Source organism: Cervus elaphus, chromosome 32 (assembly GCF_910594005.1).
Source record: "Cervus elaphus chromosome 32, mCerEla1.1, whole genome shotgun sequence".
NCBI classification, from domain to species: Eukaryota; Metazoa; Chordata; class Mammalia; order Artiodactyla; family Cervidae; genus Cervus; species Cervus elaphus.
Genome location: NC_057846.1, coordinates 32,806,918 through 32,834,005, shown reverse-complemented (window position 1 = coordinate 32,834,005; position 27,088 = coordinate 32,806,918). Strand labels below are relative to the sequence as shown.

The window sequence follows — 27,088 nt, the reverse complement described above, 5'->3', positions numbered from 1 at the left end:
AATATACTTGTCCTTTAACAAAAATATGTCATTACTAGGAATTGAATTCAGGAGACACATCACTCTAAATTGATCCTATTTCAACAGCTTAAAGCTCAAGATTCAGAAAACTAAGATCATGGCATCTGGTCCCATCACTTCATGGCAAATAGATGGGGAAACAGTGGAAACAGTGGCTGACTTTATTGTTCTGGGCTCCAAAATCACTGCAGATGGTGACTGCAGTCATGAAATTAAAAGACACTTACTCCTTGGAAGGAAAGTTATGGCCAACCCAGATAGCATATTAAAAAGCAGAGACATTACTTTGCCAACAAAGGTCCGTCTAGTCAAGGCTATGGTTTTTCCAGTGGTCATATATGGATGTGAGAGTTGGACTATAAAGAAAGCTGAGCACTGAAGAATTGATGCTTTTGAACTGTGGTGTTGGAGAAGACTCTTGAGAGTCCCTTGGACTGCAAGGAGATCCAACCAGTCCATCCTAAAGGAGATCAGTCCTGGGTGTTCATTGGAGGGACTGATGTTGAAGTTGAAACTCCAATACTCTGGCCACCTGATGCGAAGATCTGACTCATTGGAAAAGACCCTGATGCTGGGAAAGATTGAGGGCAGGAGGAAAAGGGGCCGACAGAGGATGAGATGGTTGGATGGCATCACCGACTCGATGGACACGAGTTTGAGTAAGCTCCGGGAGTTGGTGATGGACAGGGAGGCCTGGCGTGCTGCGGTTCATGGGGTCGCAAAGAGTTGGACACGACTGAGCGACTGAACTGAACTGAACAACAGCTTTGATGGTCCTTTGAACAACGAAGGTCAAGCATCTTATCTGTAAAAGTCTTATATAAACTCTGCTGCTGCTGCTGCTAAGTAGTTTCAGTTGTGTCTGACTCTGTGCGACCCCACAGACGGCAGCCCACCAGGCTCCCCTGTCCCTGGGATTCTCCAGGCAAGAATACTGGAGTGGGCTGCCATTTCCTTCTCCAATTATATAAACTCTACGCAACAATAAAAGACTGGATCATTTTGATATAGTCATTTTAAGAAGGTATCAGAAGCTGTACTTTATGAATCTATACCAATAGTGGAAACTAAAGATGATGTTTCTAGTTGTGGACATTATTAATACTGTCTGTAAGCCACATTTAACAATTATCACAGTCCAAAGTGGGATAGAAAGAATTCTTAACTCTGCTGCTGGAAAGAATTATGGTTTAAAAAAAGGCATAAGGATTTAAATATGAATATGACTTCACACCACTTCAAAGAGCCTTAAAAATGATTTCATTTCATTCCATAGAACTATACTTATTTTTAAACGGAAATAAAGGCATTAATTAACATTCTTCCTTCCATCTTTGCTTGGCTAGCTTGGACTCATCCTTTAAATCCTCACTTTAAAACATCTCTTTATCTAGAAAGACTTCTTTAAATGATCTAAAATCAGGACAGACATCCTTACTGCCTGCTCCAAAAGAGAGTAGTTTACTTTTCCTATCACTCTAGGACACTCTGTGGGGTTTTTGTTATTGCTGCTTTTAGCTCCCCACTAGACTGTAAGCTCCATAAGGGTAAGGACAACTGACCACTTCAAAACTGTGTCAATATTTAACACCAACCTACATAAGCTATCAGCTCACTTGGTAAAGAATCCGCCTACAAACCAGGAGATCCTGGTTTGATTTCTCTGTCAGGAAGATCAGCTGGAGAAGGGTTAGGCTACCCACTCCAGCATTCTTGGGCTTCCCTTGTGGTTCAGCTGGTAAAGAATCTACCTGCAATGTGGGAGACCTGGGTTCAATCCCTGGGTTGGGAAGATCCCCTGGAGAAGGGAAAGGCTACCCACTCCAGTATTCTGGCCTGGAGGATTCCATGGGGTTCTGTAAAGTCCATAGGGTCCCAAAGAGCTGGACACGACTGAGTGACTTTCACATCTTAAGTAATAAAAGATTTGTGGAACACTGGAACTACAATTTTTAAATCTTTCCATCCAAGGCATGGCACCAATTTCCTATCTTTAAAACAGCTCTTCCATGACATTCAGTGACTAGCATTCCAATCAAGTAATATTCAACTGAGAATCACTTTTAATTACCCAGCCTACACATGAAGAAGACTAAATTAAAGAAAGCTTTAATGCTATGAACACAAACATGAAACACAGTAAATGGACTAGAGTGTTATGTTTTTATACCATGGAGAGTTTCACTGTTTTTGTTCCCTTTTCCACATGAAACTAAAAGAGATTATTTTTTTTCCCCTAAATAAGCCAGTTCAAGATTAGGGTCTCATAACTACAACATAATTACAGGACGGTTTCACTGTTTGTCTTCTCGCTTAGCTGGGTACACAGAGAACTCTAAAACAGAACTAACAGTTAACTACTGTGGCAAACAGAAGATATGACTTGGGAGATAAGTACAATTTTATGTGTGACTAATCCTAAATATTACAAAAATTAATATAACTATCATCTGCAAGTGATTACTTACAATGTAGTATGATGAAAAATGACACGATTTGTGAAACAACGTGTTATAACAGTCAAATCTGGAGTAAAGTCTACAAAGGCAGTCTTGCTTCATTTATCATAGATCTTTCATCCTGCCTAAAAAAATGATTTCATCTAAAATAAGCAACACTTGTGACCATCTGCATACTTAAGTGGGAGCCTGATTTTGATTCAATTCACTACATTCCTAATAGTTGTTGTTGCTCAGTTGCTAAGCCATGTCTGACTCTTTGCGACCATACAGACTGCAGCATGCCAGGTTTCCCTGTCCTTCACTATTTCCCAGAGTCTGCTCAAACTCAAGTCTATTGTGTCGATGATGCCATCCAACCCTCTCACCCTCTGTCACCCCATTCTCCTCCTGCTCTCAATCTTTCCTAATGGTAGTGTCCACATTTCCAGCGATCTAATAATGATTTCCTGTAAGTATTTCTCACATTGCTGACCTTGACTCATTAATGGGATCACAGACAGCATTTGCAAGAAAGGAAATAGATTAGGATATAAAATATCAGAGTACAACACACGTAGCAAGGCAAAGAACTGTTTCCTGAAACTTTTGATTCACTTTGCATGTGACAACATAAAATTTATTGCTAAGTACGGGCTGCAAAAAAAAAAAAAAGTGTGAACATTACTCTTGGAGTGTATATGCCCCCAATTACTACTTCTCCCCAAACACTGCCATAAGTGAAAACTCCATAAAAATTACTCACAAAAATGAAAAGTGATCTTAAACCAAGTATAATTGTTTAACCTGGACTTCACACATTCTAAAATCAAACTAAATTTAAATCCAGGTTCCACTACTTCTTATGTGAATTTAGGATTATTTAAGCTATACATGCTTCACTTCTGTCATCTGTAAAATGAGGATAAAAATATTTTCCGAGTTCTGGTAGAAATAAACAATACATTAAGTTCTTAACATATGCTTTACATTAACAGAACAAACTCAAAGAGTGGTATATATTAAAATACAGCATGAAACTTAACAGAAGTTATCTTCAGAGTATGATCTTTGATGTGTATGTGCGATGCTTTTTCATTTCATATATTTCTGTACTATATGAATGTACATACAACATACACATTTCTAACGTAACATTTCTAAGGTATATAATCTTTATTTTTTTAATGTCAATAGGAGGTATCTAGGCAAGGAGATTATGACCCTTTTCGTTTTAAATTTCTCTGTATTTTATAAAAACATGTTAGCTGTTTTTAAAAGAAAACAATTACTTGCTTAAAAAAAAAGTGTACAGTGGTCTAGGTTTTAGGAATAAGTACTTTCAGGGGAGAACTTAGGTCTCAGATACTTCTCACTAAATCCTCACACAATTCCCATATACATTTTTGCCCATGAGGAGATGGAGGCTACTGAGATAAGGAAAATTATCTGTTACACAACCAACAGACAGCAGTTGCCAGAACTTGAAAGCCTTTTCTTCTGCCATCACATAATGCATCCAAATATTCTTCTACAGCTGTTTCACATAGGCACATTTTGATCTACCCAATCGGACTGTACACTACCTCAAAAGGGGAGAAAGTTTCACTAACTTCATTTAAGTCTCACATTTAAGTCTCTTATATTAATGATAAGGTTACGATAGCTACTTAACACTTGTTGAGTTTTATTAAACTTCTCTTGGGCTAGTTTGTCCTCATGCGACATTACTCCTGTAAAAAGGAAATGAGTAAACACACGACAAAACTATTCTAACACTGCTCAGATCTAACTTTATTCCGACACACACGGAACTGAAAAAGTTTAAGTATATCCATGTCCTGAGACGACCACTACGGGAGGTTGGGGATGAGCCCGAGGATCACTGTGCAAACTAAAAAGAAGGGACTCACACGTTCCCCTACCACGCCCCCGTCACCCTGACACCACCTAAAGAAAGGAACCTCAAGGCTTCCCGAGAAGTATTGAGGCATCATCACCACGCCCCCATCGTTCCCATCATCATAACTCGTTTTCTTTCCCTACCCGGACCCCAGTGCCAAACACCAAAACCCTTAATAAACAATTCAAAAAGTCTCTGACCTGCAGCGAAGTGCAGGGGAGAAGACTTCCGGCCGGCCATGTCCTTAGCATTCACGTTTGCCGCGTCCACCAGCCTCTTTACCCGGGACACGTCCCCATTGCGACAGGCCTCCAACAGTTCCCGCAGGGCCCCGCTCACTGCTGGGACCCCTGGCCCCGGGCCCGCAGCCCCAGGCCCCAATGGTGCTGTGGTGCTAACTCCGGCCGCCTCGGGGCTCTCCGCCAAGCTCGATCCGGGGGAGGATGGAGAGGAAGAGGAGGAAGAAGTCGGGGAAGAAGAGGACGACGGTGAATTGTTACTGCCGCCGCCGGCTGGGTTGGGAGCGACCCCGACGGCAGATGAGGCAGAAACCGCCGGGACCACGGGAGCGGCGGCGACCGTACAGATTGTGCTCGTGGGACTGCAACAGCTGGCACTGTCAACCGGGTCCGGGGATCTGGGCCTGTCGGGCGGATCCCGACTGCCATCCCCCTCCGGCAGCGCTAGGCCGTGCCTCGGGGAGGCGAACGGGGCCAGGCTGCCCACCGTAGGGGAGGCCGGGGTGGTCCCAGGGGCCAGGCCCGGGCTGAGTGGGGGGGGAGGTGGAGGCGGCGGCGCCGAAGCCCCTGGGGCGGGCTGGAGCTGTTGTTGATGATGGTGGTGATGATGCTGAGAGCGACGCGACGCCGCCATCTTCGGACTCCCCCAGCTCTGTCACTGCGGCAACGGCCCCACCGCCCGCCCTCACTTCCGACTGCCGGACCAATTAGCGCCCAGCGCACAGGAAATGATGCTAGGAGGAGTGGGCGTGGTCAAAGGGTGGGAGGGAAGTATTGGGAGCTCCGAGCCCCTCCGCGAAAGGGGGCGTGGCCTCGCCACCGAGGGGCGGGCTTTGTGACGCCTTCGCGGGCTGGCCGGGGAGATTTGAAAACTGGAACTAGCCTAGGCTTAAGTGAGAAACTTTTCCTGCATTTCTCGCTTTGAACTTGTTTACCTTGCCCTGTTCCGTTCTGTTGCCAAGTCTCCTTCAGGCTTACTTGTCTTGCTGCAGAACCTGCGTGAGATGGAATTCTGTGCAAGGTATGTATCGTTTATCAAATGTCAAGTGCCCCTGTCTGAAAAATGAGCTAGTATCTATCTCACAGAATTGTTAGCGGAATTAAATGAGCTAACATTTACAAAATGTTCTGTCTGCTTCCCTTGTGGTTCAGATGGTAAAGATCTGCCTGCAATGCAGGAGACTCAAGTTTGATTCCTGGGTCGGAAAGATCCCCTGGAGAAGGGAATGGCAACCCACTCCAGTATTCTTGCCTGGAGAATCTCGTGGACAGAGGAGCCTGATGGGCTACAGTCCATGGGGTCGCAAAGAGTCGGACACTACTGAGAGACTAACACACATAATTAGCCTACTGGTAAAAAAAAAAAAAAAAATTAATGCAGCCTTCTCCCCCTCTCAGTTAATCCCTTGGTCTCTATATCCCCTCTCTATGAGAGTTCTCACTTTATGTGCTTTGTTAAGTACCTCGTTTTAAAATAGAAGTTCAGATTGCAAGGATTGAAATTGAGTTTCTGCCATGAACGAGCTATGTAGATTTGGGCAAGCTATTTAACCCCTCTGTGTCTTAGGTTCCCCTCTGCAAAATGGAATTAATAGTTCAATAAATGTTAACTACTAAAGTTATGTTTTTTCTGTTGTTACCTTTGTGCTTTCATTTCTCACCTTAAACTCGACTGAAATAATGACAAACATGTTCGTTTCTTTTGAATTCTTTTTAGCTGACCTTCTCTTCTTTATTTCTCTCATCCCTCTTCCCTCTCCTTCCCAAACTAAGATAAAAACCGGCTTGCTACACCCATCACTCACCTTCAAAAGCCATTCTTCAGCATTTCTTTTTCTTTCCTCTGCCTATACCTTCCTTTTTTTATTGTCTACCATTGAAAGAAATGTATCAATGATTTGGATCATCTCATTAAGGTCTCCATTTCCTGCTTCTTGTTTAATAGTAAAGTAGGCATTATGGAAATTTTAAAAAAATAGCATTATTCCAAGAGAGTGGACATAGATGGAGATTCTGTGTCTTAAGAAATGCCCAAGATTTAGATGGGTCAGGTAGAAATTGTGTTTTGCAGAATACTAAACCACATGATAAACTGTCCTTTCACATGTTCATTATTCAGTCTAATTAGTGTAATGCTAACATTCCCATCCAAATAAGTAGGTAAGTTTATTTATGACTACCATTAAATACAATAAGGTCAAAAACATAATGTTATGAATGACATTTATTGCCATCTAGTCTGTGATTACAGATTATAATACTAACATTATCTGTCTGTTTGATAAATTTGTGCCATTGTTCACATATTGACAAATGTGTGACTGGATAGAAAAACTTCCCTCAGTGTAACTAAAATCTGTTCACACATTCTCCTGGTTTTGAATCGTAATGGACAGCACGAGGTGGCATTGAGGAGCTGGTGAATCAACATGTGCATTAGATGTCCATAACTCCCCTTTGGCCCCTTTACTGTGACCCTGTCCCTGAATGGGAACATGGGAATTACGTTATCTGCTACCCTGATGGCCAGTTACTGATAGTAATGTTCACCCTAATTCAAAATGCATCTAATATGTCTGTGTATCTGTACAAAATAAACTTAAAAGTTTCTGCTGGATAGAGATATTTTAAAAAGGCTGAATTGCCTGAAACTATTCTACGCTTACTCCTTGAAAGGAAAGTTATGACCAACCTAGATCGCATATTAAAAAGCAGAGACATTACTTTGCCAACAAAGGTCCGTCTAGTCAAGGCTATGGTTTTTCCAGTGGTCACGTATGGATGTGACAGTTGGACTGTGAAGAAAGCTGAGCACCAAAAAATTGATGCTTTTGAACTGTGGTGTTGGAGAAAACTCTTGAGAGTCCCTTGGACTGCAAGGAAATCCAACCAGTCCATCCTAAAGGAGATCAGTCCTGGGTGTTCTTTGAAAGGACTGATGTTGAAGCTGAAACTCCCATATTTTGGCCACCTGATGTGAAGAGCTGACTCATTGGAAAAGACCCTGATGCTGGGAAAGATTGAGGGCAGGAGGAAAAGGGGCCGACAGAGGATGAGATGGCTGGATGGCATCACCGACTCGATGGACATGAGTTTGAGTAAACTCCGGGAGTTGGTGATGGACAGGGAGGCCTGGTGTGCTGCGGTTCATGGGGTCGCAAAGAGTCGGATACGACTGAGCGACTGAACTGAACTGAACTGAACTGATTCTACTGGTAAACAGTGTCTGAAAATGCATTCAATCAATTGCAATTTTTTCCCCTTCACTGGAAAGTAGTAAAAGTGCTTAACATTAAGTATTTATAAGGTTTGGGTTTGTATGCACTAATGTTGAGCTCTAAACATGAAAGAGCAGATATCATTACCTGCTGCTTTATATCTAAACCCAGTTCCATGAGGGATGCACTGTACCCTCATGAAAAAAATTCAGAGTTTATAGTAAAACAATCCTGGGCTTGAATCACATCTCTGGTGGTTACTAGCTGGCTAGTCATGGTAGATAGGCTTCAACTCTGTCATTCTAAAATTCTGATTTTATTATAGCATTTTTGTGAGGGTTGAAAGACCAGGGTGTTTTGTAAGGACATCTCGGTTTTTAGTTTCATGCTTTTGTGTGTCATACATAAAGTGTTAATAGCGACTACTGATAGCATTCACCTCACAATTTCCCTTACGGCAAAGATAGTGACTAGGAATAAATACCACTGTTTTACATGTAACAGGAATCTTAAACAGAGAGAATCAGATTTAATTGTTTCTTCTGAAAATTGAAGATTCCTCCCAGGCCCTTACTATCTCCAGTAACTGTTGTTGAGTATCATAGTTGTATAGCATCTTATTTTAAATGTTTTCAGAAAACTCATGTCCAAGTGGCATAAAATTGTGAGCACACAGCACTCTCTTGAAACCATATTGCTGACACAAAAGAGCCACCAATTCAAAGGTCACTCATCTTTAGGACAGTGTTGTGATATTTATTTTTCTCCCCATAGGATAATCTTTGTAAATTACATAGTCATGAACTTGTGTGGTGTCTTTACTGCCGTTAGACCTGGTGTCTTTACTCCATCCACATCCTTCCTACTGATCTGCTCCAGATCCGAGTTCGCTGGCAGTGTCTCCTATGTACTGAGTCCACTTATTCTTCAGTGCTCTCTGCATTGCCTCCTCTGCAACCACAGCACAAACTAAAGTTATCTTTTGGCTGAGACAGTGCCATTTCCTCACCTGGGACTTAGAAGAAGATACTGTTGTCCTTCTGTCATCAATGCCCATGATGCCAGAAGCCCAGATTTCTCTATGAAGGTATTACTACTAAGCTGAGAGAATATTTAGCTGAAGTTTTATCCAGAAGCCCAGGAGAACCTTTTTTTGTAAAGCTATAGGTGAACAATTTTGAGCATCATTTTGCATGTAAGATGAGTGCAATTGTGCGGTAGTTTGAGCATTCTTTGGGATTGGAATGAAAACTGACCCTCCAGTCCTGTGGCCACTGCTGAGTCTTCCAAATTTGCTGGCATATTGAGTGCAGCACTTTCACAGCATCATCTTTTAGGATTTGAAATAGCATGACTGAGTGACTCAGCTGAACCGATAGATGAACAAAAATTCTAACAGTTGTAATCATGCTAACCGCATTGTGCCAGAGAAAATTTTATTAGGTAAAGCAACTTATTACAAGGGAAGAAAATTATAATAATTTAAAGATTCCCTATATATTAGTTTATTTGCATCCCCCCTGCAGTTGATTTTTATCTTTTACTTAGCAGGGTCCTCTGGATGTTGCTCACAAGACATCTATTGTCTGCCCTCTGATGAACTGGATTTTCTCTGGTATGAACTGTACACTTGGGAGTAGTGTTGAGTGGAACAAGGAACTGTTAGTTCCAGGCCGTGTTCACCTATAGCTTTACAAAAAAAGATTCTCCTGGGTTTCTGAATAAAACTTCAGCTAAACATTCTCTCAGCTTAGGTAGTAGTAATACCTTCATAGAGAAACCTGGGCTTCTGGCATCATGGGCATTGATGACAGGACAATATTAGTAGTTAAGCATGTGGATTCTGCATTTAGACTGCTTGAATGTGAATCCTAACTTTGTCACTAACTAGCTGTGTGTGATTAAAGGATGGCTCATTCTACATTTTAACAAGGATAAATAAAAATCTATTTGCTGTACTTTAAAAATGGTAAACTAGCTTTCCCAAAGCATTTCTTGTAAACATTTTTTTCCAAAAGTGATTAAAATCGTCCACATATTCCCCATGAAGGATTAGCACATGGCTTTCTCATTCAAAAAAGATAAACACCTGGTCATAAACAAGTTTAGAAAAGTTCCAAAGGTTATAAACAAGTTTAGAAAAACTTCCAAAGTCATAAACATGTTTAGGAAAGTTCTCCAAAGTTCTGGAATATATTGATGTGGAAATGAGGTAACTATGATATAACTATATATAATAATGCATATGTAATGATGTAATGGCTTACGTGACTTTGGAGTTCCCTAGTGGCTCAGAGGAGAAGGCAGTGGCACCCCACTCCAGTACTTTTGCTTGGAAAATCCCATGGACAGAGGAGCCTGGTGGGCTGCAGTCCATGGGGTCGTGAAGAGTCGGACATGACTAAGCGACTTCACTTTCACTTTTCACTTTCATGCATTGGAGAAGGAAATGGCAACCCACTCCATTGTTCTTGCCTGGAGAATCCCAGGGATGGGGGAGCCTGGTGGGCTGCCGTGTATGGGGTTGCACAGAGTCGGACACGACTGAAGTGACTTAGCAGCAGCAGCAGCAGCAGCTCAGATGGTAAAGAATCTGCCTGCAGTGCGGGAGACCTGGGTTCAATCTCTGGGTTGGGAAGATCCCCTGGGGCAGGGCATGGCCACCCACTCCAGTGATCTTGCCTGGAGAAAACCCATGGACAGAAGAGCCTGGTGGGCTACAGTCCATAGGGTCACAAAGAGTCAGACAGGACTGAGCGACTAAGCACAGCACAGCAATCAGAATAGGGCTGATGCTGCTGCAGACCAACAGTGAGGCCAAGCCTGAGGGCTCAGCCTCCCTAATCAGAGCAGTGTACCAGCCAGCCAAGCCTTGATGAACACTGATTCTGCGAGAATGAGCGGCACCCAAGGGAGTGAGAGGCACTAGTCCATCCTGGAACAGGATTCCACCCACTTCTCCTCTTGCCTGCTTGCATTGTTTGGCTGGTTGAAGGAAATAAATGAGTAGAAGCTGTTTGAGCTAAATGGTATGTGTGTGTGCAGTTTCTCTGGCTGTTACCCATCCCTTCATACCTTGCTTTTGTTTTGATGTTGCTCAGAATAAAACATTGAATAATCCAGAAGTTATTCAACGTCTGTAGACCCATCTGCAAGGTGGGGATATTAAGAGTTGGGAGAAATAAATGAGTTAATATATGCCAAGTTGCTTAGAACAGCTTCTGGCACTTGCTAAATGCTATGTAAATGTCAGCTCTTATTATCAAAAACTGGAGAAGGCCTCTGGTATGGGACATTAAAGGTTACCTGGGAGACAGGACTGGTTTTGCCTGCCCAGTTACAAGTAGGTTCCTTTTCACCTGCTAATGTTGATCTCTAGCCTCTCATACGTCTTTTTTCATAGTATCTTAAAGGAAAAAAAGGCTTGGAAACTGGAAAAGAAGAGGGAAATCTTCCCTTCTGGATGTAGTCATGATGTGGGGGAGGTGGAGATTCTGCAAAGGAGGGCTCCTCAGTGTGGAAGTTTGCATGTTTCTCCCTCCAAAGATTCTGCCCACAATACTGAGAAACCATAGAGCCTGCTGAGAAACTACAGAGCCGGAAAAACCATAGTCAACTCCAGGGAAAGCCACACAGCCGTAGTTCCTGGAGTCAGTGAACATTTGCTACAATCTCCCAGAGAAGATGCGCTTACACAATGAGTCACCAAATACATGAGAAGGACCTATAGCCTGAGAGAGAAAAAGCCAACCCAACAAATGAAAGGCCGTATATCAGAGAAAGCATAGAACAATCCAGCATTTATTTTTCTGTCTATATTTGGGACTTGTAGTAGGCCAAATAATAGCACCCCAAGTATAGCCATGCCCTGATCCCTGGGATCTGTGAATATGTTACCTTACATGGCAAAGTGCATTCAAGGTCACAGATGGAATTAAGGTTGTTAATTGTTATAGCAGCAATAGAAAATGAATAAAGGGCTTTGGAAAATCCGGTGATATGAAGCCCCTGGCTTATTTTTCCATGTGACAATAAACTGGATTTGCATAGTTCCTGCTACTTGGTATTGTGAGAGGGCAATTATTCTCTACCATTCCTTTTAGTGATTGAGATCTAGATGACTTTACTCAGTAGATCTTGGCCCCTATAGGCTCGAAAGTGTTTTCTAGGTGCCAGGTGCCATGCCAGGCAGAGATTATCAAAATGAATTGGACCTGGCTCTAAATATTGAAGGTTTATGGTCTAGTGGGGGAGACAGATCCATCAGCAGATGTGAACACAATGTGAGTGCTCCAAGGCCAGTGCATCTAGGGTACTAAGCAGCATGTAACTGATAGCTTACAGTGAATGGTGTCTGATTTGTGATCTCTGAATAGAAGATTTACCTTCCAGATCAGGGACCAGGTTGTTTGATCACTCAAGAGCTTTTGTGTAGCAGAGTTTTGTTAAAGTGAAAAAGGGCAGAGAAAGCTTCTCACATAGACATCAGAAGGGGAATGGAGAATGCCCCCATCCCTAGTGTTAGCAAGGGAGTTAATACTTTTTAAATTCGTTATTACACTAAATCAAAAGAATGTCTCAAGGTTGTAAAGATCTCACTAGACTCACTCCCATAATGGACATTTTAAGATAACAGGATTAGCCAGAAGGTTTCAGGAAGGAGAAACTGTCCTCAAGCAGGATACATTATTGTAATATAATCCTTAGTACAGAGTTTAAACTGAGTTGTTTGTTGTGTAATCATCAGTTCTAGGCTTAAAGAAAAAAACATTTTATGTGGCTAAGACTAAGGAATATAGAGAAAAAAAAAAAAAAAAGGATGATTGTCCTTTCCTCTTCCTTGAGAATTCCAGACCCTTATTTCCTCCTTGAGGCTTCCTTGGTGGCTCAGATGGTAAAGAATTTGCCTGCAATGCCGGAGACCCTGGTTCAATCCCCAGGTTGGAAAGATCCCCTGGAGAAGGAAATGGCAACCCACTCCAGTATTCTTGCCTGGAGAATCCCATCAACAGAGAAGCCTGGCAGGTTGCATTCCATGGGGTTGCAAAGAGTTGGACATGACTCAGCAACTAACACCATCTCATCCTTGAGAGCCCCAGACCCCTCTCTCCTTGGGGGCCCGAACTTCTTGTCAACCTGCCTAGGAATTGACTCTCTTATTCCCCCCTTTTCTTTTAGGAGAATTACATTGCCATGGGAAAGGAGCATCATTTTCATTGCATAACTACTTCCTGCTGTTGAGGGGCATCATCCCTGAATTGTTGAGGCAACATATTCTCCTAACCCTTATATTGAGGGTCTTTGATCCAGGGGTACCAAGTAATAGTTTGAGGAGGTTGTGGCACTCATAGGAGCTTGAACAACCATTTATAACTTAAAAGCTTTCAGATGGTTAGAAACAAACCCCATTATACAGTTACAGATGTAAGGCAAAATAGTTATTAAACCAAGTTAAAACATAATCAAAATTAAAAGTCACATTATGTCCATAGTTACATCAGTCCATCTTAGGCTTGTTAGATGTCATCACAGAGTTGAAGAAAGTCCTTTCCTTTAAGTGGAGAAACCCACCATGGGAAGTCTTCAATTGATGAGGAGGGGAGTGCTCCGCAGACCCAGCAATCAGACCGATTGTGGAATGCACCGTAGGAATGAGTCCAGGACAGGAAGTCGCTGTCTTGAGGGTCAAATGGCACACTCATGACTTTTGGAGTCAGCAAAAGCAAGCCCACCTAGATTCTCAGGCCCATCTTGGCTCCTGGCTCAAATAGCAGCTTATTTGACTCAAAGGCTGGGTCAGGAGTAAGCCTCCCAGTAATGTCTGTTGAAAAGCTAAAAGCTGAGTCACATACTTAATTCTAAGGCTTCAGGATCTATGGAAATATCTGTGCACAAAGACAGTCTGCCTTAGAGACAGTCCATTCTTCTTAGGGGCAGTTCAAACCCTCATTAAAGGTATGGGTAAAACTTTAAACTAACTGTCTTGTGTTTCCTGAGTTAGCTTACACAGATGCCTCTTAATAATGTCATTAGCCTTTTCAACTTTCCTGAGGATTGGGGTCTCCAGGAACAGTGTTAGTGATATTCTATTCCTAGAGCTTTCAACACCCCTTGAGTTACAGCAGCTTTAAAGGTGGAGCACTATTGCCTTAAACTTTAGAGTTTAAGATCCCACCTACATCATGAAAAGTTAGTACAATAACATTTTGCCCATTAGTAAACTTATGAGCTTTAGGCATTAGTAACAATTACCCTTATTCCATGTGGCCATAGCCTTTTTCAGTAACAAACTAAACTCTGATCCTGTGAGACAGCTAAAAGTTGGAGCCTGTAGGAGAGAAGTTTCAGTTCAGTTCAGTTGCTCAGTCGTGTCCGACTCTTTGCGACCCCATGAACCACAGCAGGCCAGGCCTCCCTGTCCATCACCAACTCCCGGAGTCCACCTAAACCCATGTCCATTGAGTCGGTGATGCCATCCAACCATCTCATCCTCTGTCGTCCCCTTCTCCTCCTGCCCTCAATCTTTCCCAGCATCAGGATCTTTTCAAATGAGTCAGCTCTTCACATCAGGTAGCCAAGGTATTGGAGTTTCAGCTTCAACATCAGTCCTACCAATGAACACCCAGGACTGATCTCCTTTAGGAATGGTCTGGTTGGATCTCCTTGCAGTCCAAGGGACTCTCAAGAGTCTTCTCCAACACCATATTCAAAAGCATCAATTCTTCGGTGCCCAGCTTTCTTTATAGTCCAACTCTCATATCCTTACATGACTACTAGAAAAACCATAGCCTTGACTAGATGGACTTTTATTGACCAAGTAATGTCTCTGCTTTTTAATATGCTATCTAGGTTGGTCAAAACTTTCCTTCCAAGGAGTAAGCGGCTTTTAATTTCATGGCTGCAGTCACCATCTGCAGTGATTTTGGAGCCCAGAAAAATGAAGTCTGACACTGTTTCCACTGTCTCCCCATCTATTTCCCATGAGGTGATGGGATCAGATGCCATGATCTTAGTTTTCTGAATGTTAAGCTTTAAGCCAACTTTTTCACTCTCCTCTTTCACTTTCATCAAGAGGCTTTTTAGTTCCTCTTCACTTTCTGCCATAAGGGTGGTGTCATCTGCATATCTGAGGTTATTGATATTTCTCCCAGCAATCTTGATTCCAGCTTGTGCTTCCTCCAGCACAGCGTTTCTCATGATGTACTCTGCATATAAGTTAAATAAGCAGGGTGACAATATACAGCCTTCCTTTTCCTATTTGGAACCAGTCTGTTGTTCCAAGTCCAGTTCTAACTGTTGGGTCCTGACCTGCATACAGGTTTCTCAAGAGGCAGGTCAGGTGGTCTGGTATTCCCATCTCTTTCAGAATTTTCCACAGTTTATTATGATCCACACAGTCAAAGGCTTTGGCGTAGTCAATAAAGCAGAAATAGATGTTTTTCTGGAACTCTCTTACTTTTTTGATGATCCAGCGGATGTTGGCAATTTGATCTCTGGTTCCTCTGTCTTTTCTAAAACCAGTTTATATAAAGGCTAGGCAAGTTCCCCATAACCCGGAATCCAAATGCAGCAATAGCCTGTAATGTCCAAGAATTCTCTCAATTGTCTTAAAGTCATATTTGACTTGTTTAGGAATTTCAGACAAAGTATAAGGATTAGGCACTTATTTGCATATCTTGAACAAGTTTCCATTTATTATTTGACTTTTTTCACACCCAAAATAGGAGTGTTGTATGGACTGTTACAGGGAATTAATAGCCTCTGTTCCTTTAAATTTTCAATGATGGATTTTAACCCTTCCTTAACCTCAGCCTTTAGTGGATACTGCTTTTGAAATAAGTGAGGGTCTTTGAGCTTGATAACGATAGGAACAGTATTTTGTGCTCAACCCACAGTTTTTTCATCAGCCCCCACTGTAGGATTTACACTTTCTTTAGTTAAAAGAGCAGGTTCCATATTCATGAAAACAAAGGCCTGGACCTTGCTCAGTATATCCCTCCTCAGAAGGGGTGAGGGAGACTCCAGCACAACCAGAAACTCGAGAAAATAGCACAAAGTCCCAGTTGCAGCTTGCAGGATGACTGAAATGATAGCGTTTGGCTCGTCCTGACAGTCCCATTACTGTAGTGGATCAGGAGGAGTGCGGACCAGGGGTTTCAGTGAGCCCAGAGAAAGTTGCCCCAGTGTCCAAAAGAAATCCATGGATTGGCCCCTCACAGTTATTCATACCCGGGGCTCCTCAGGTGTAATTAGGATGGGAGCTTGTGTGGCGATGCCCAGGTACCTTCAGGCCCAATTGCCTTGAGAGTCTGACCCCTGGGGCCTACACCTTGGAGGGCAGTCTCTTCACCAATGAGGTCCTTGCAGACCAGACACGGAGCTGGGGCGGCTTAGATGCTTGAGGGCAATCCCACTTGAGGGCAATTCTGCTTGAGATCCCCCTCCTTCCCACAGTAATAACAAGTCCATCCCTTTTCACCTGGGTCCCTCTGGGCATTTTTTTTCAGGCTGTTTCAGAGCAGGTCTAATAGCCATTGTTGGGCTGTCAGTCTTTTGTCTGGTTCATTTTTCCTATTTTCATCCTTATTTTCCCTACCATAATATACTGTCTGAGCCAGCTGCAACAGTTTTTCTAAAGACTGATTTGGTCCAAACTCCTGTTTTGGTAACTTTCAGCAGATATCTGAAGCCAACTGAGTGAGAAATCTATCTTTTAAGATCATTTCTCCCTCTGTAATTTCAAGATCAACGTTGGTATACTTTCGGAGAGCCTCCCGTAGTCTATCTAGGAATTTACCAGGGGTTTCCTTCTCTCCCTGTTCTACGTCAGCCAGCTTAGCATAGTTTAAAGTCAGTGCACGCTCGCTTGAGTCCTTCAAGAATACATCCAGCAAAGTGACTCTGTTATGGGAACTGCTTGGCTCCCAGTAGGGAGGAAGACTATTTCATGTTCCTTCTTTCTGCTTACCTTTAAGCCATTCATCTCCAAAAGTAGTAGCTTCCCCCAAAACTCAAGCTCTGGAGTCAGGAGTCAGCGTCTGTCCCAAGACATGTATTGCAACTATCCAAGTAAGCTCATAAAGTAAAGTTAGTCCCATAAAGGATTCGATGTACTTTTTGGATCCTCTGAATAGTCTCAACCACATTTGGGACTGTTTGAGTTTCTACCGAGACTGAGGCAAACCCTTCTGGAAGGGCGCCCTAATTCTCAACCTGCTCAGTTGGGAGCTCCAGATACAGGGGCAAAGTAAGAGAACAGGAGGCAGCTGTAGGTTTCACACCCAAATCTGAACCCTTAGGACACAAGTCTGGCATGTCGCGCAGAGAGATAAAGAGCAACATATATGGCACTTCTACCCATTTCTCTTGTTTTCCGCAGAACCAGTCTAGTTGCAAAACAATATCATAATTAAGAGACCTTTCAACAGGCCAGCGTTCCCCATCTTCTAAAGGATACTGTGGCCATTCAGTATCACAGAAGAAGATCAGGAGTGTCTTTTTTAAACTCTGGGGGTCAAACGTGTCCCAGTTTTTCAAATACATTTTAAAGAAGTGGTTCTGGAACTGTTAGCTCCTATCTGTAAGAGAGAAAAAAGTGGCATCCACAGCCGTGGCTTCTTTCCACCAGAGGCATCCTTCCCTGCTCAATATGGGGATGTAGACAGACTCCACCAAAACTTTCCTTCCCTGGCTGGACTTGGTCTCCCCCTTACTGACACAGGCCTCTTACTCGTCCCCCCCGGTTCTACCACCGGGGTGGGGTGGAGATGCACCAGGGGTAGACTTGATGGCATCCCAGATTGATTTCCAGTTCCTTACCACCAGGACCTTGTTTGATTTTCACGCCTCCTCTGATGTCACCCCGAGTGCAGCAGAGTAGCTTTCCTGGACTGTTTCCTGGGACTCCTAGGGGAAGCATCCATCTTTCCTGTGCCTATACACATTCCTGAGTATAGTCCTGACCGCAGGTAGAAGCGGTGAGTCATTGCCACATCAGTATATGTGATAGCGAAAGGGTTGACCCGCAAGGAAAAAGTGATTTTTTCCTCAAGCTACTAGGGCCAGTCCTTCCAGTTCATTTCCACACATACCACAGAAAGAATATCTAGGGAGTTGAGACAGAAGCCATCAGAGAGCCTCCTCTGGCCTGCTGAGAGCTAGCACTACCAAAGGAAGAAGCCCATTGCACTTCCAATCTGACCAGGTCCTGCAATTCCCGATCTGTGTCTTCAAAAACCTCATGTTCACCAGCAGTGCTTCTGTCCACATAGATTGGAGGCACAGCCATGACAAAGACTCACTTTCAGGGGGCTGGCCCCTGAGGCAGGCAACCAAGAGAATGACCTCTCGCCTGAGAGACGTTCCTGGAGCTAGAGTTCCGCCTCACTCCCAGACGTGCTCCCAGCAAGTCTGGGTTCCCCGTGACTACCAAGCTTGAGGTCTAAGTAAAAGTCCACAGTAAGGGCATGGATCACAAGTCCCTCGAAATTCTTTGATCTGACAGATTAAGTTAGTAGTTCTCATTCCCCACGCAATTACAAAGTGGTCAAAGAGACCAGGAAAGGATGACTGAGATAGGAAAGGTCGGTCCACACGCTTTGCCCATCTCTGGCCACTCCCCTTGCAGGGAGGTTGGGTGTCTGTTGGCATTGGCAGGTTGGTATAAACCCCCGACAAGACTCCCCTTTTGGGGGCTGCCTTCAGTCATTACGAGGCACCTCGAAATCACAGCAGGGCTCATCACTTGTTTCACACATGGTGTGTCGTTCATTCACACAAGCACACCAGAGAGTAAAGTAAAGCCGAAAACATGTATATTCAGAAAGCAGAGAGGCTAGAGCTCTGAGTGGGCTCACCTTGTCCTGAAGATCCTGGATGAGCCCCCAAGATGATCCCTTACAGTGAACGATGTCGAATTCGTGATTTCCGAAGAAGATTTACCTTCCGGACCAGGGACCAGGTTTGATCACGCAAGAGCTTTTGTATAGCAGAGTTTTATTAAAGTGAAAAGGGACCGAGAAAGCTTCTGACATAGACATCAGAAGGGGGACGGAGAATGCCCCCATCCCTAGTGTTAGCAAGGGAGTTATATACTTTTTAAATTAGTTATTACACTAAATCAAAAATATGTCTCAAGGTTGTAAAGATCTTATTAGACCCTCTCCCATAATTTACATTTTAAGATAAAAGGATTAGCCAAAGGTTTTCAGAAAGGAGAAACTGTCCTCAAGCAGGATCAGTTCAGTTCAGTCGCTCAGTCATGTCTGACTCTTTGCGACCCCATGAATCGGAGCATGCCAGGCCTCCCTGTCCATCAGCAACTCCCAGAGTCTACCCAAATCCATGTCCATCGAGTCGGTGATGGCATCCAGCCATGTTATTCTCTGTCATCCCCTTTTCTTCCTGCCCCCAATCCCTCCCAGCATCAGGGTCTTTTCCAATAAGTCAACTCTTCAGATGAGGTGGCCAAAGTATTAGAGTTTCACCTTCAGTATCAGTCCTTCCAGTGAACACCTAGGACTGATCTCTGGTTGGATCTCCTTGCAGTCCAAGGGACTCTCAAGAGTCTTCTCCAACACCATAGTTCAAAAGCATCAATTCTTCAGCACTCAGCCTTCTTCACAGTCCAACTCTCACATCCATACATGACCACTGGAAAAACCATAGCCTTGACTAGATGGACCTTTGTTGGCAAAGTAATGTCTCTGCTTTTTAATATGCTATCTAGGTTGGTCACACTTTCCTTCCAAGGAGTAGGCGGCTTTTAATTTCATGGCTGCAGTCACCATCTGCAGTGATTTTGGAGCCCAGAAAAATAAAGCCTGACACTGTTTCCATTGTTTCCCTACCTATTTGCCATGAAGTGATGGGACCAGATGCCATGATCTTAGTTTTCTGAATGTTAAGCTTTAAGCCAACTTTTTCACTCTCCTCTTTCACTTTCATCAAGAGGCTTTTTAGTTCCTCTTCACTTTCTGCCATAAGGGTGGTGTCATCTGCATATCTGAGGTTATCGATATTTCTCCCAGCAATCTTGATTCCAGCTTGTGCTTCCTCCAGCCCAGTGTTTCTCATGATGTACTCTGCATATAAGTTAAATAAGCAGGGTGACAATATACAGCCTTGACGTACTCCTTTTCCTATTTGGAACCAGTCTGTTGTTCCAAGTCCAGTTCTAACTGTTGGGTCCTGACCTGCATACAGGTTTCTCAAGAGGCAGGTCAGGTGGTCTGGTATTCCCATCTCTTTCAGAATTTTCCACAGTTTATTATGATCCACATAGTCAAAGGATTTGGCATAGTCAATAAAGCAGAAAGAAATGTTTTTCTGGAACTCTTTTGCTTTTTTGATGATCCAGAGGATATTGGCAATTTGACCTCTGGTTCCTCTGCCTTTTCTAAAGCCAGCTTGAACATCTGGAAGTTCACAGTTTACGTATTGTTGAAGCCTGGCTTGGAGAATTTTGATCATTACTTTACTAGCATGTGAGATGAGTGCAATTGTGCGGTAGTTTGAGCATTCTTTGGGATTGCCTTTCTTAGGGATTGGAATGAAAACTGACCTTTTCCAGTCCTGTGGCCACTGCTGAGTTTTCCAAATTTGCTGGCATATTGAGTGCAGCACTTTCACTGCCTCATCTTTCAGGATTTGAAATAGCTCAACTGGAATTCCATCACCTCCACTAGCTTTGTTCGTAGTGATGCTTTCTAAGGCCCACTTGACTTCACATTCCAAGGATGTCTGGCTCTAGGTGAGTGATCATACCATCGTGATTATCTGGGTCATGAAGATCTTTTTTGTACAGTTCTTCTGTGTATTCTTGACACCTCTTCTAATATCTTCTGCTTCTGTTAGGTCCATACCATTTCTGTCCTTTATCGAGCCCATCTTTGCATGAAATGTTCCCTTGTTCTCTCCAATTTTCTTGAAGAGATCTCTAGTCTTTCCCATTCTGTCGTTTTCCTCTATTTCCTTGCATTGATCCCTGAGGAAACCTTTCTTATCTCTCCTGGCTATTCTTTGGAACTCTGCATTCAAATGGGAATATCTTTCCTTTTCTCCTTTGCTTTTTGCTTCTCTTCTTTTCACAGCTATTTGTAAGGCCTCTCAGACAGTCATTTTGCTTTTTTGCATTTCTTTTCCATGGGGATGGTCTTGATCCCTGTTTCTTGTACAATGTCACAAACCTCCATCCATAGTTCATCCGGTACTCTGTCTATCAGATCTAGTCTCTTAAATCTATTTCTCACTTCCACTGTATGGTAATAAAGGATTTGATTTAGGTCATACCTGAATGGTCTAGTGGTTTTCCCTACTTTCTTCAAACATAAAACAACTAAGTTTAAACTCTGCCCTAAGGATTATATTAAAACAACAATGTACAACTCCTTAGTACAGAGTTTGAACTGAGTTGTTTGTTGTGTAATCACCGGTTCTGGACTTAAAATAAAAAACATTTTATGTGATTAAGACTAAGGAATGTAGAAGAAGAAGAAAAAAAGATGTTTGCCCTTTGCTCCTCCTTGAGAGCCCCAGACCCCTCTCTCCTCAGGGATGCCTGGACTTCTTACCAACCTGCCTAGGGATTGACTCTCTCATAACCCAGCCCTGCATTGGGCATTCAAGGAGGGGATGGTGCCATATATTACAACAATGTATTCTGCTTGATCATGAAAGATGATGCTGTGAAGGTGCTGCACTCAATATGCCAGCAAATTTGGAAAGCTCAGCAGTGGCCACAGGACTAGAAAAGGTCAGTTTTCATTCCAATCCCTAAGAAAGGCAATCCCAAAGAATGCTCAAACTACCGCACAATTGCACTCATCTCACATGCTAGTAAAGTAATGATCAAAATTCTCCAAGCCAGGCTTCAACAATACGTAAACTGTGAACTTCCAGATGTTCAAGCTGGCTTTAGAAAAGGCAGAGGAACCAGAGGTCAAATTGCCAACATCCACTGGATCATCAAAAAAGCAAGAGAGTTCCAGAAAAACATCTATTTCTGTTTTATTGACTAAGCCAAAGCCTTTGACTGTGTGGATCACAATAAACTGTGGAAAATTCTGAAAGAGATGGGATACCAGACCACCTGACCTGCCTCTTGAGAAACCTGTATGCAGGTCAGGACCCAACAGTTAGAACTGGACATGGGACAACAGACTGGTTCCAAATAGGAAAAGGAGTACGTCAAGGCTGTATATTGTCACCCTGCTTATTTAACTTATATGCAGAGTACATCATGAGAAACGCTGTGCTGGAGGAAGCACAAGCTGGAATCAAGATTGCTGGGAGAAATATCAATAACCTCAGATATGCAGATGACACCACCCTTATGGCAGAAAGTGAAGAGGAACTAAAAAGCCTCTTGATGAAAGTGAAAGAGGAGAGTGAAAAAGTTGGCTTAAAGCTTAACATTCAGAAAACTAAGATCATGGCATCTGATCCCATCACCTCATGGGAAATAGATGGGGAGACAGTGGAAACAGTGTCAGGCTTTATTTTTCTGGGCTCCAAAATCACTGCAGATGGTGACTGCAGCCATGAAATTAAAAGCCGCCTACTCCTTGGAAGGAAAGTATGACCAACCTAGATAGCATATTAAAAAGCAAAGACATTACTTTGCCAACAAAGGTCCATCTAGTCAAGGCTATGGTTTTTCCAGTGGTCATGTATGGATGTGAGAGTTGGACTGTGAAGAAAGCTAGCACTGAAAAATTGATGCTTTTGAACTATGGTGTTGGAGAAGACTCTTGAGAGTCCCTTGGACTGAAAGGAGATCCAACCAGTCCATTCTAGGGGAGATCAGTCCTGGGTGTTCATTGGTAGGACTGATGCTGAAGCTGAAAGTCCAGTACTTTGGCGACCTCATGCCAAAAGTTGACTCACTGGAAAAGACCCTGATGCTGGGAGGGATTGGGGGCAGGAGGAGAAGGGGACAACAGAGGATGAGATGGTTGGATGGCATCACTGACTTGATGGACATGGGTTTGGGTAGACTCTGGGAGTTGGTGATGGACAGGGAGGCCTGGCGTGCTCCGATTCATGGGGTCGCAAAGAGTCAGACACGACTGAGCAACTGAACTGAACTGAACTGAGCTTCAAACAGCAGCCATATCACTCTCACTATACAGTACTCACTACATATCATGTACATCTATAGGACTTTATGTCTCAAGTGCCTTCCTTAATTCATGTAGTCTTCCCATTGTGTGTGCGTGTGTCAGTAGCTCAGTCATGTGCGACTCTTTGCAACCCCATGGACTGTAGCCCACCAGACTCCTCTGTCCATGGAATTCTTCAGGAAAGAATACTGGAGTGGGTTGCCATTACCTTCTTGAGGGGATTGTCCCAACCCAGGGATCAAACCCACGTCTCCCCCATTGCAGGCAGATTCTTTACTGTCTGAGCCTTCAGGGAAGTCTGCAATCTTCTCAATAACTCTCCTGTTATTAAAGGCATTGCACAGATGATAAAGGGAAGAACTAAAAATTTCGGTTGCTTGCCCAAGGTCACAGGACACTTAATAGTGTGGAGCCACCATTTGAAGCAACATATTTTGGCTCTGGCATCTGGGCTTTTAACACCTACCCTCTTCTATGTTCTGTAATAACTCCAGGACCATTGTTTGGATGCCAGGAGTTAAATTAATGCCTGTCCACTCTGTGAGACCCAGGTCTCTTCTGGAGCTTTATCTGACCCTGATTTACAGAGATAGGACTTCTTTTCAAAGGTAAAATAACTCCCTGTAGCCCCAGTGTTTTTACTGGAAATAGCTTCTAAGAAATGGCTGTGGGGAATTCTCTAGCCGTCCAGTGTTTGGACTCCATGCTCTCGCTGCCAAGGGCCTGGGTTCAACCCCTGGTCGGGGAGCTAGAATCTCACAAGCCATGCAGCATGACCAAAATTTAAAAAAAAAAAATTAAAATTAAATAAATGTTTTTAAAGAAATTGTTGTGCTTCAAGGAGACATAGAAAGTAGCTAGACAGATGGGTGAAAAAAAGAGCAAGGGAATCCCTGACCTCTTTTTCCTCTGTATATGTACTTCTGGGTCATTCCATCATACCCATCATGCTATTAATAATAACACTCGTTAGGCAGTCACTTTTTATTGAGACATTTAAGGTCTGTCAGGTTAGTTTTAGTAGTCATTAAGCTCAACCACAGTGAATCAAGCAGATTTTATTAATACCCGGTTAACCAAATTCTTCAATGTCATCTATCCATCCATCTGGTCATTCATCAAATACTTATATGTATCAAATGCCAGGCACAGTTTTACATTCTGATAACATAACCATGAACAAAACAAAAAGTCTTGTTCTCATGAAGCTTACATATCCACCGAGGAGACATAGACAATAAGCAAATAGGTAAAAACCTATAGCTTGTCAGGTGGTGATAAAAAATAAGAAACAGAAAAAACAGCTGGGGACATGTGTGGTAAAAAAAAAAAGGGTCATGATTTAAAGGAGCAAGCCTGGCTGTATCTGGGGAAGAGAGTTTCAGGAAAAGGGAACAACAGATACAAAGGTCCTGGGACAGGAAGCAGTTGGCTTGTTCAAGGAACACCAAGGAAGTTCATGTAGTTGGAGCAGAATGAATGAGGAGGTGAAAAGATATGAGGCCAAAGAATAACAGAAGATCGGGTTGTACTATAAAGTCATAGTGAAGTGAAAGTCACTCAGTTGTGTCCAACTCTTTGCGAACCCATGGACTCTACAGTCTGTGGAATTCTCTAGGCCAGAATACTGGAGTAGGTAGCCTTTCCTTCCTCCAGGGGATCTTCCCAACCCAGGGATCGAACCCAGGTCTCCTGCATTGCAGGTAGATTCTTTACCAGCTGGGCCACAAGTGAGATGGGTGGCCATTGAAGGTTTTGAGCAGAAGAATGGCTTTGTCTCACCTACATTTCTAAAAGCTTACTCTAGTTCAGGGGTCCCCAACCTCCGGGATCTAATGCCTGATGATCTGCAGTGGAGCTGATGTAATAATTATAGAAATAAAATGCATAATAAATATAATGTGCTTGAATCATCCTAAAACCTCCCCCACAACTTGATCCGTGGAAAAAATTGTCTTCCGCCTATCCAGTTTGTGGTGTGAAAAACATTGGGGACCACTGCTCTAGCTGCTGTATTGAAAACAGATTCTATGGTGGAAGAGACCATTAAAATGTAAGAAATGGTGGTGACAAGAAGTAAGAATGATGCCAAGGGTTTACCTGAGCATCTGGAAAAAAGAGTTGCCATTTATTTCCTGGGGGACTATTTAGAGAGATCAGGAGTTTGTTTTTGGACTTGTTAAGTTTAAACTTGCTGTTTGGCATACAAGTTTAGACAGTTGGGTATATGAGTCTGGAGTTGCGAGAAGTCACAGTGAAGATACAAACAATGGAGTCATCAGCATATAGACAATTTCTAAAACTATAAAACTAGATGAGATCACCAAATGAGTCACTAAACTGGAGAAGAAGTCCAAGGACTGAGCCTCAAGGCATCATAATTCTACTGCTGAAAAGCAGTCAATGGAGTAAGAGTAAAACTAGTAGAATGCAGTATTCTGGAAACGAATGAAGAAAGTGATTCAAGGAGGAATGTGTGTGCTAAGTCGCTTCAGTCATGTCTGACTCTTTGCGACCCTGTGGACTGTAGCCCATCAAGCTCGCCATCCATGGAACTCTCCAGGCAAGAATACTGGAGTGGGTTGCCATTTCCTTCTCCAGGGGATCTTCCTGGCCCAAGGATTGAACCTGCATCTCCTGTGTCTCCTGCATTGCAGATGGATTCTTTACCACTGAGCTGTTGCGGAAGCCCTATACAGTCAATCAAATGAGAGGCCTTAGTTCCCTTGTGTCCGTGCTTTTTGCCATATTACTTTGTAAATACTCCCCTTAAAGACAGAGCATATTCACCAGCTCTCTGATTTGGTGCTCAAAGGCATGATTTTCTTTGGCTGGCAGAATGATGGTGGAGGTGTCCATGCCAGTTCTGAGTCTAGACCTTAGAGGCGTCCTGTGTTTGCACTTGCCTTCTTGAAGTGTATAATCAGCAGGAGAGAAACATGACCTAGTTAGCACACTGGTCCAAGAAAGTTTAGAGACTTGTAGAACAGATCTGAACCCATCCTGCTGCTTGGAGCCCACCCAGCCCAGCTGAGCCAAGCCTAGATCAGAAAACTCATGTGATTCACAGATGAATAAGCAAAAATATTTTAAACTCCTGAGTTTGGGGGTGGCTTGTTATAAGTACTCTTGTAGCCATAATTGAGATAAAGGAAGACAGGGAAGGAGATGGTAAACTGGGTCAAATACGACTGACAGGACGAGTAAGATCAGGATTGAGAACTGATGATGAAATTTAACTACATGGAAGTTACTGGCAACCCTGAAGAGCGGTTTTGTTGAAGTGTTGAGGTGATAGGTTCAATAGAGTGTGGGGGAAAGGAAGGATGGAAGAGAACGACCGTATTTACACCAAGAGGGAAAGGGGAGATGGGATGAATTGGGTGATTGGAATTGACATATATACACTACTGATACTATGTATAAAATAGATGACCAATGAGAACCTACTGTATAGCACAGGAAACTCTACCCAGTGCTCTGTGATGACTTAAATGGGAAGGGAATCAAAAAATGAGGGGATATGTGTGTATGTATAGCTGATTCACTTCACCGTACAGCAGAAACTAACACAATGTTGTAAAGCCGATATACTCCAATAAATGTTTTTGTTTTTTTTTTGAAAAAAGTAAAGGCAATTTTAAAAGAAAACTTTAGTGCCAAGAGAAGAAGAAGAAGAAAATAACAACTGGAGGGAGGAGTTAGGGTCAAGAGACGGCTTTTTTATGGATACACTTATTTTTTATATTTGTTTTCTTTTTATCATGTTTTTTACTAATGAATAGATGCTATTTATATCATTTTATAGAATAAGTTTGCAAATGTTCTCAGATATTCTATTAAAGTAGCTAAAATATCATTGTGACCTGCCCTACCCAATTTCAAACATTTAGAGTATCATATTTGCCAATATCCTCTTTTCAAAATAATAGCTCTTTTGAAAAAAAAACACAACAAAATAATTGCTCTTTTGAGAGACACTTCACATACATTCAGTTCACCCATCTGAAGTGGAAACACCCGTGGTTTTTAGTAGATTCAGAGTTGTGTAACCATTGCCATAATCCATTTTAGAACATTTCCAGTACCCAAAAAGAAACTGCATATCCACTATTAGTCACTAAAGAGAGGCATTTTTAGGATGGCA

At 42.8% G+C, this 27,088-nt stretch overlaps 1 protein-coding gene and 1 long non-coding RNA gene across 2 annotated transcripts in view; one reads left to right on the top strand and one right to left on the bottom strand.

The window, feature by feature from the left end:
• The window catches only part of TNKS (tankyrase), a 155,972-nt gene extending 150,691 nt beyond the window's left edge, over nucleotides 1-5,281 (bottom strand). Inside the window, exon 1 of the mRNA XM_043893900.1 lies at nucleotides 4,563-5,281. Coding sequence (XP_043749835.1) covers nucleotides 4,563-5,235 — 673 coding nt within the window. The 5' untranslated portion in view covers nucleotides 5,236-5,281. The remainder of the gene's footprint in view (nucleotides 1-4,562) is intronic.
• A 39-nt stretch (nucleotides 5,282-5,320) lies between these two features.
• LOC122688078 overlaps nucleotides 5,321-27,088 on the top strand; it is an 85,181-nt gene continuing 63,413 nt past the window's right edge. Inside the window, exon 1 of the long non-coding RNA XR_006339320.1 lies at nucleotides 5,321-5,622. This is a non-coding gene — a long non-coding RNA (uncharacterized LOC122688078). The remainder of the gene's footprint in view (nucleotides 5,623-27,088) is intronic.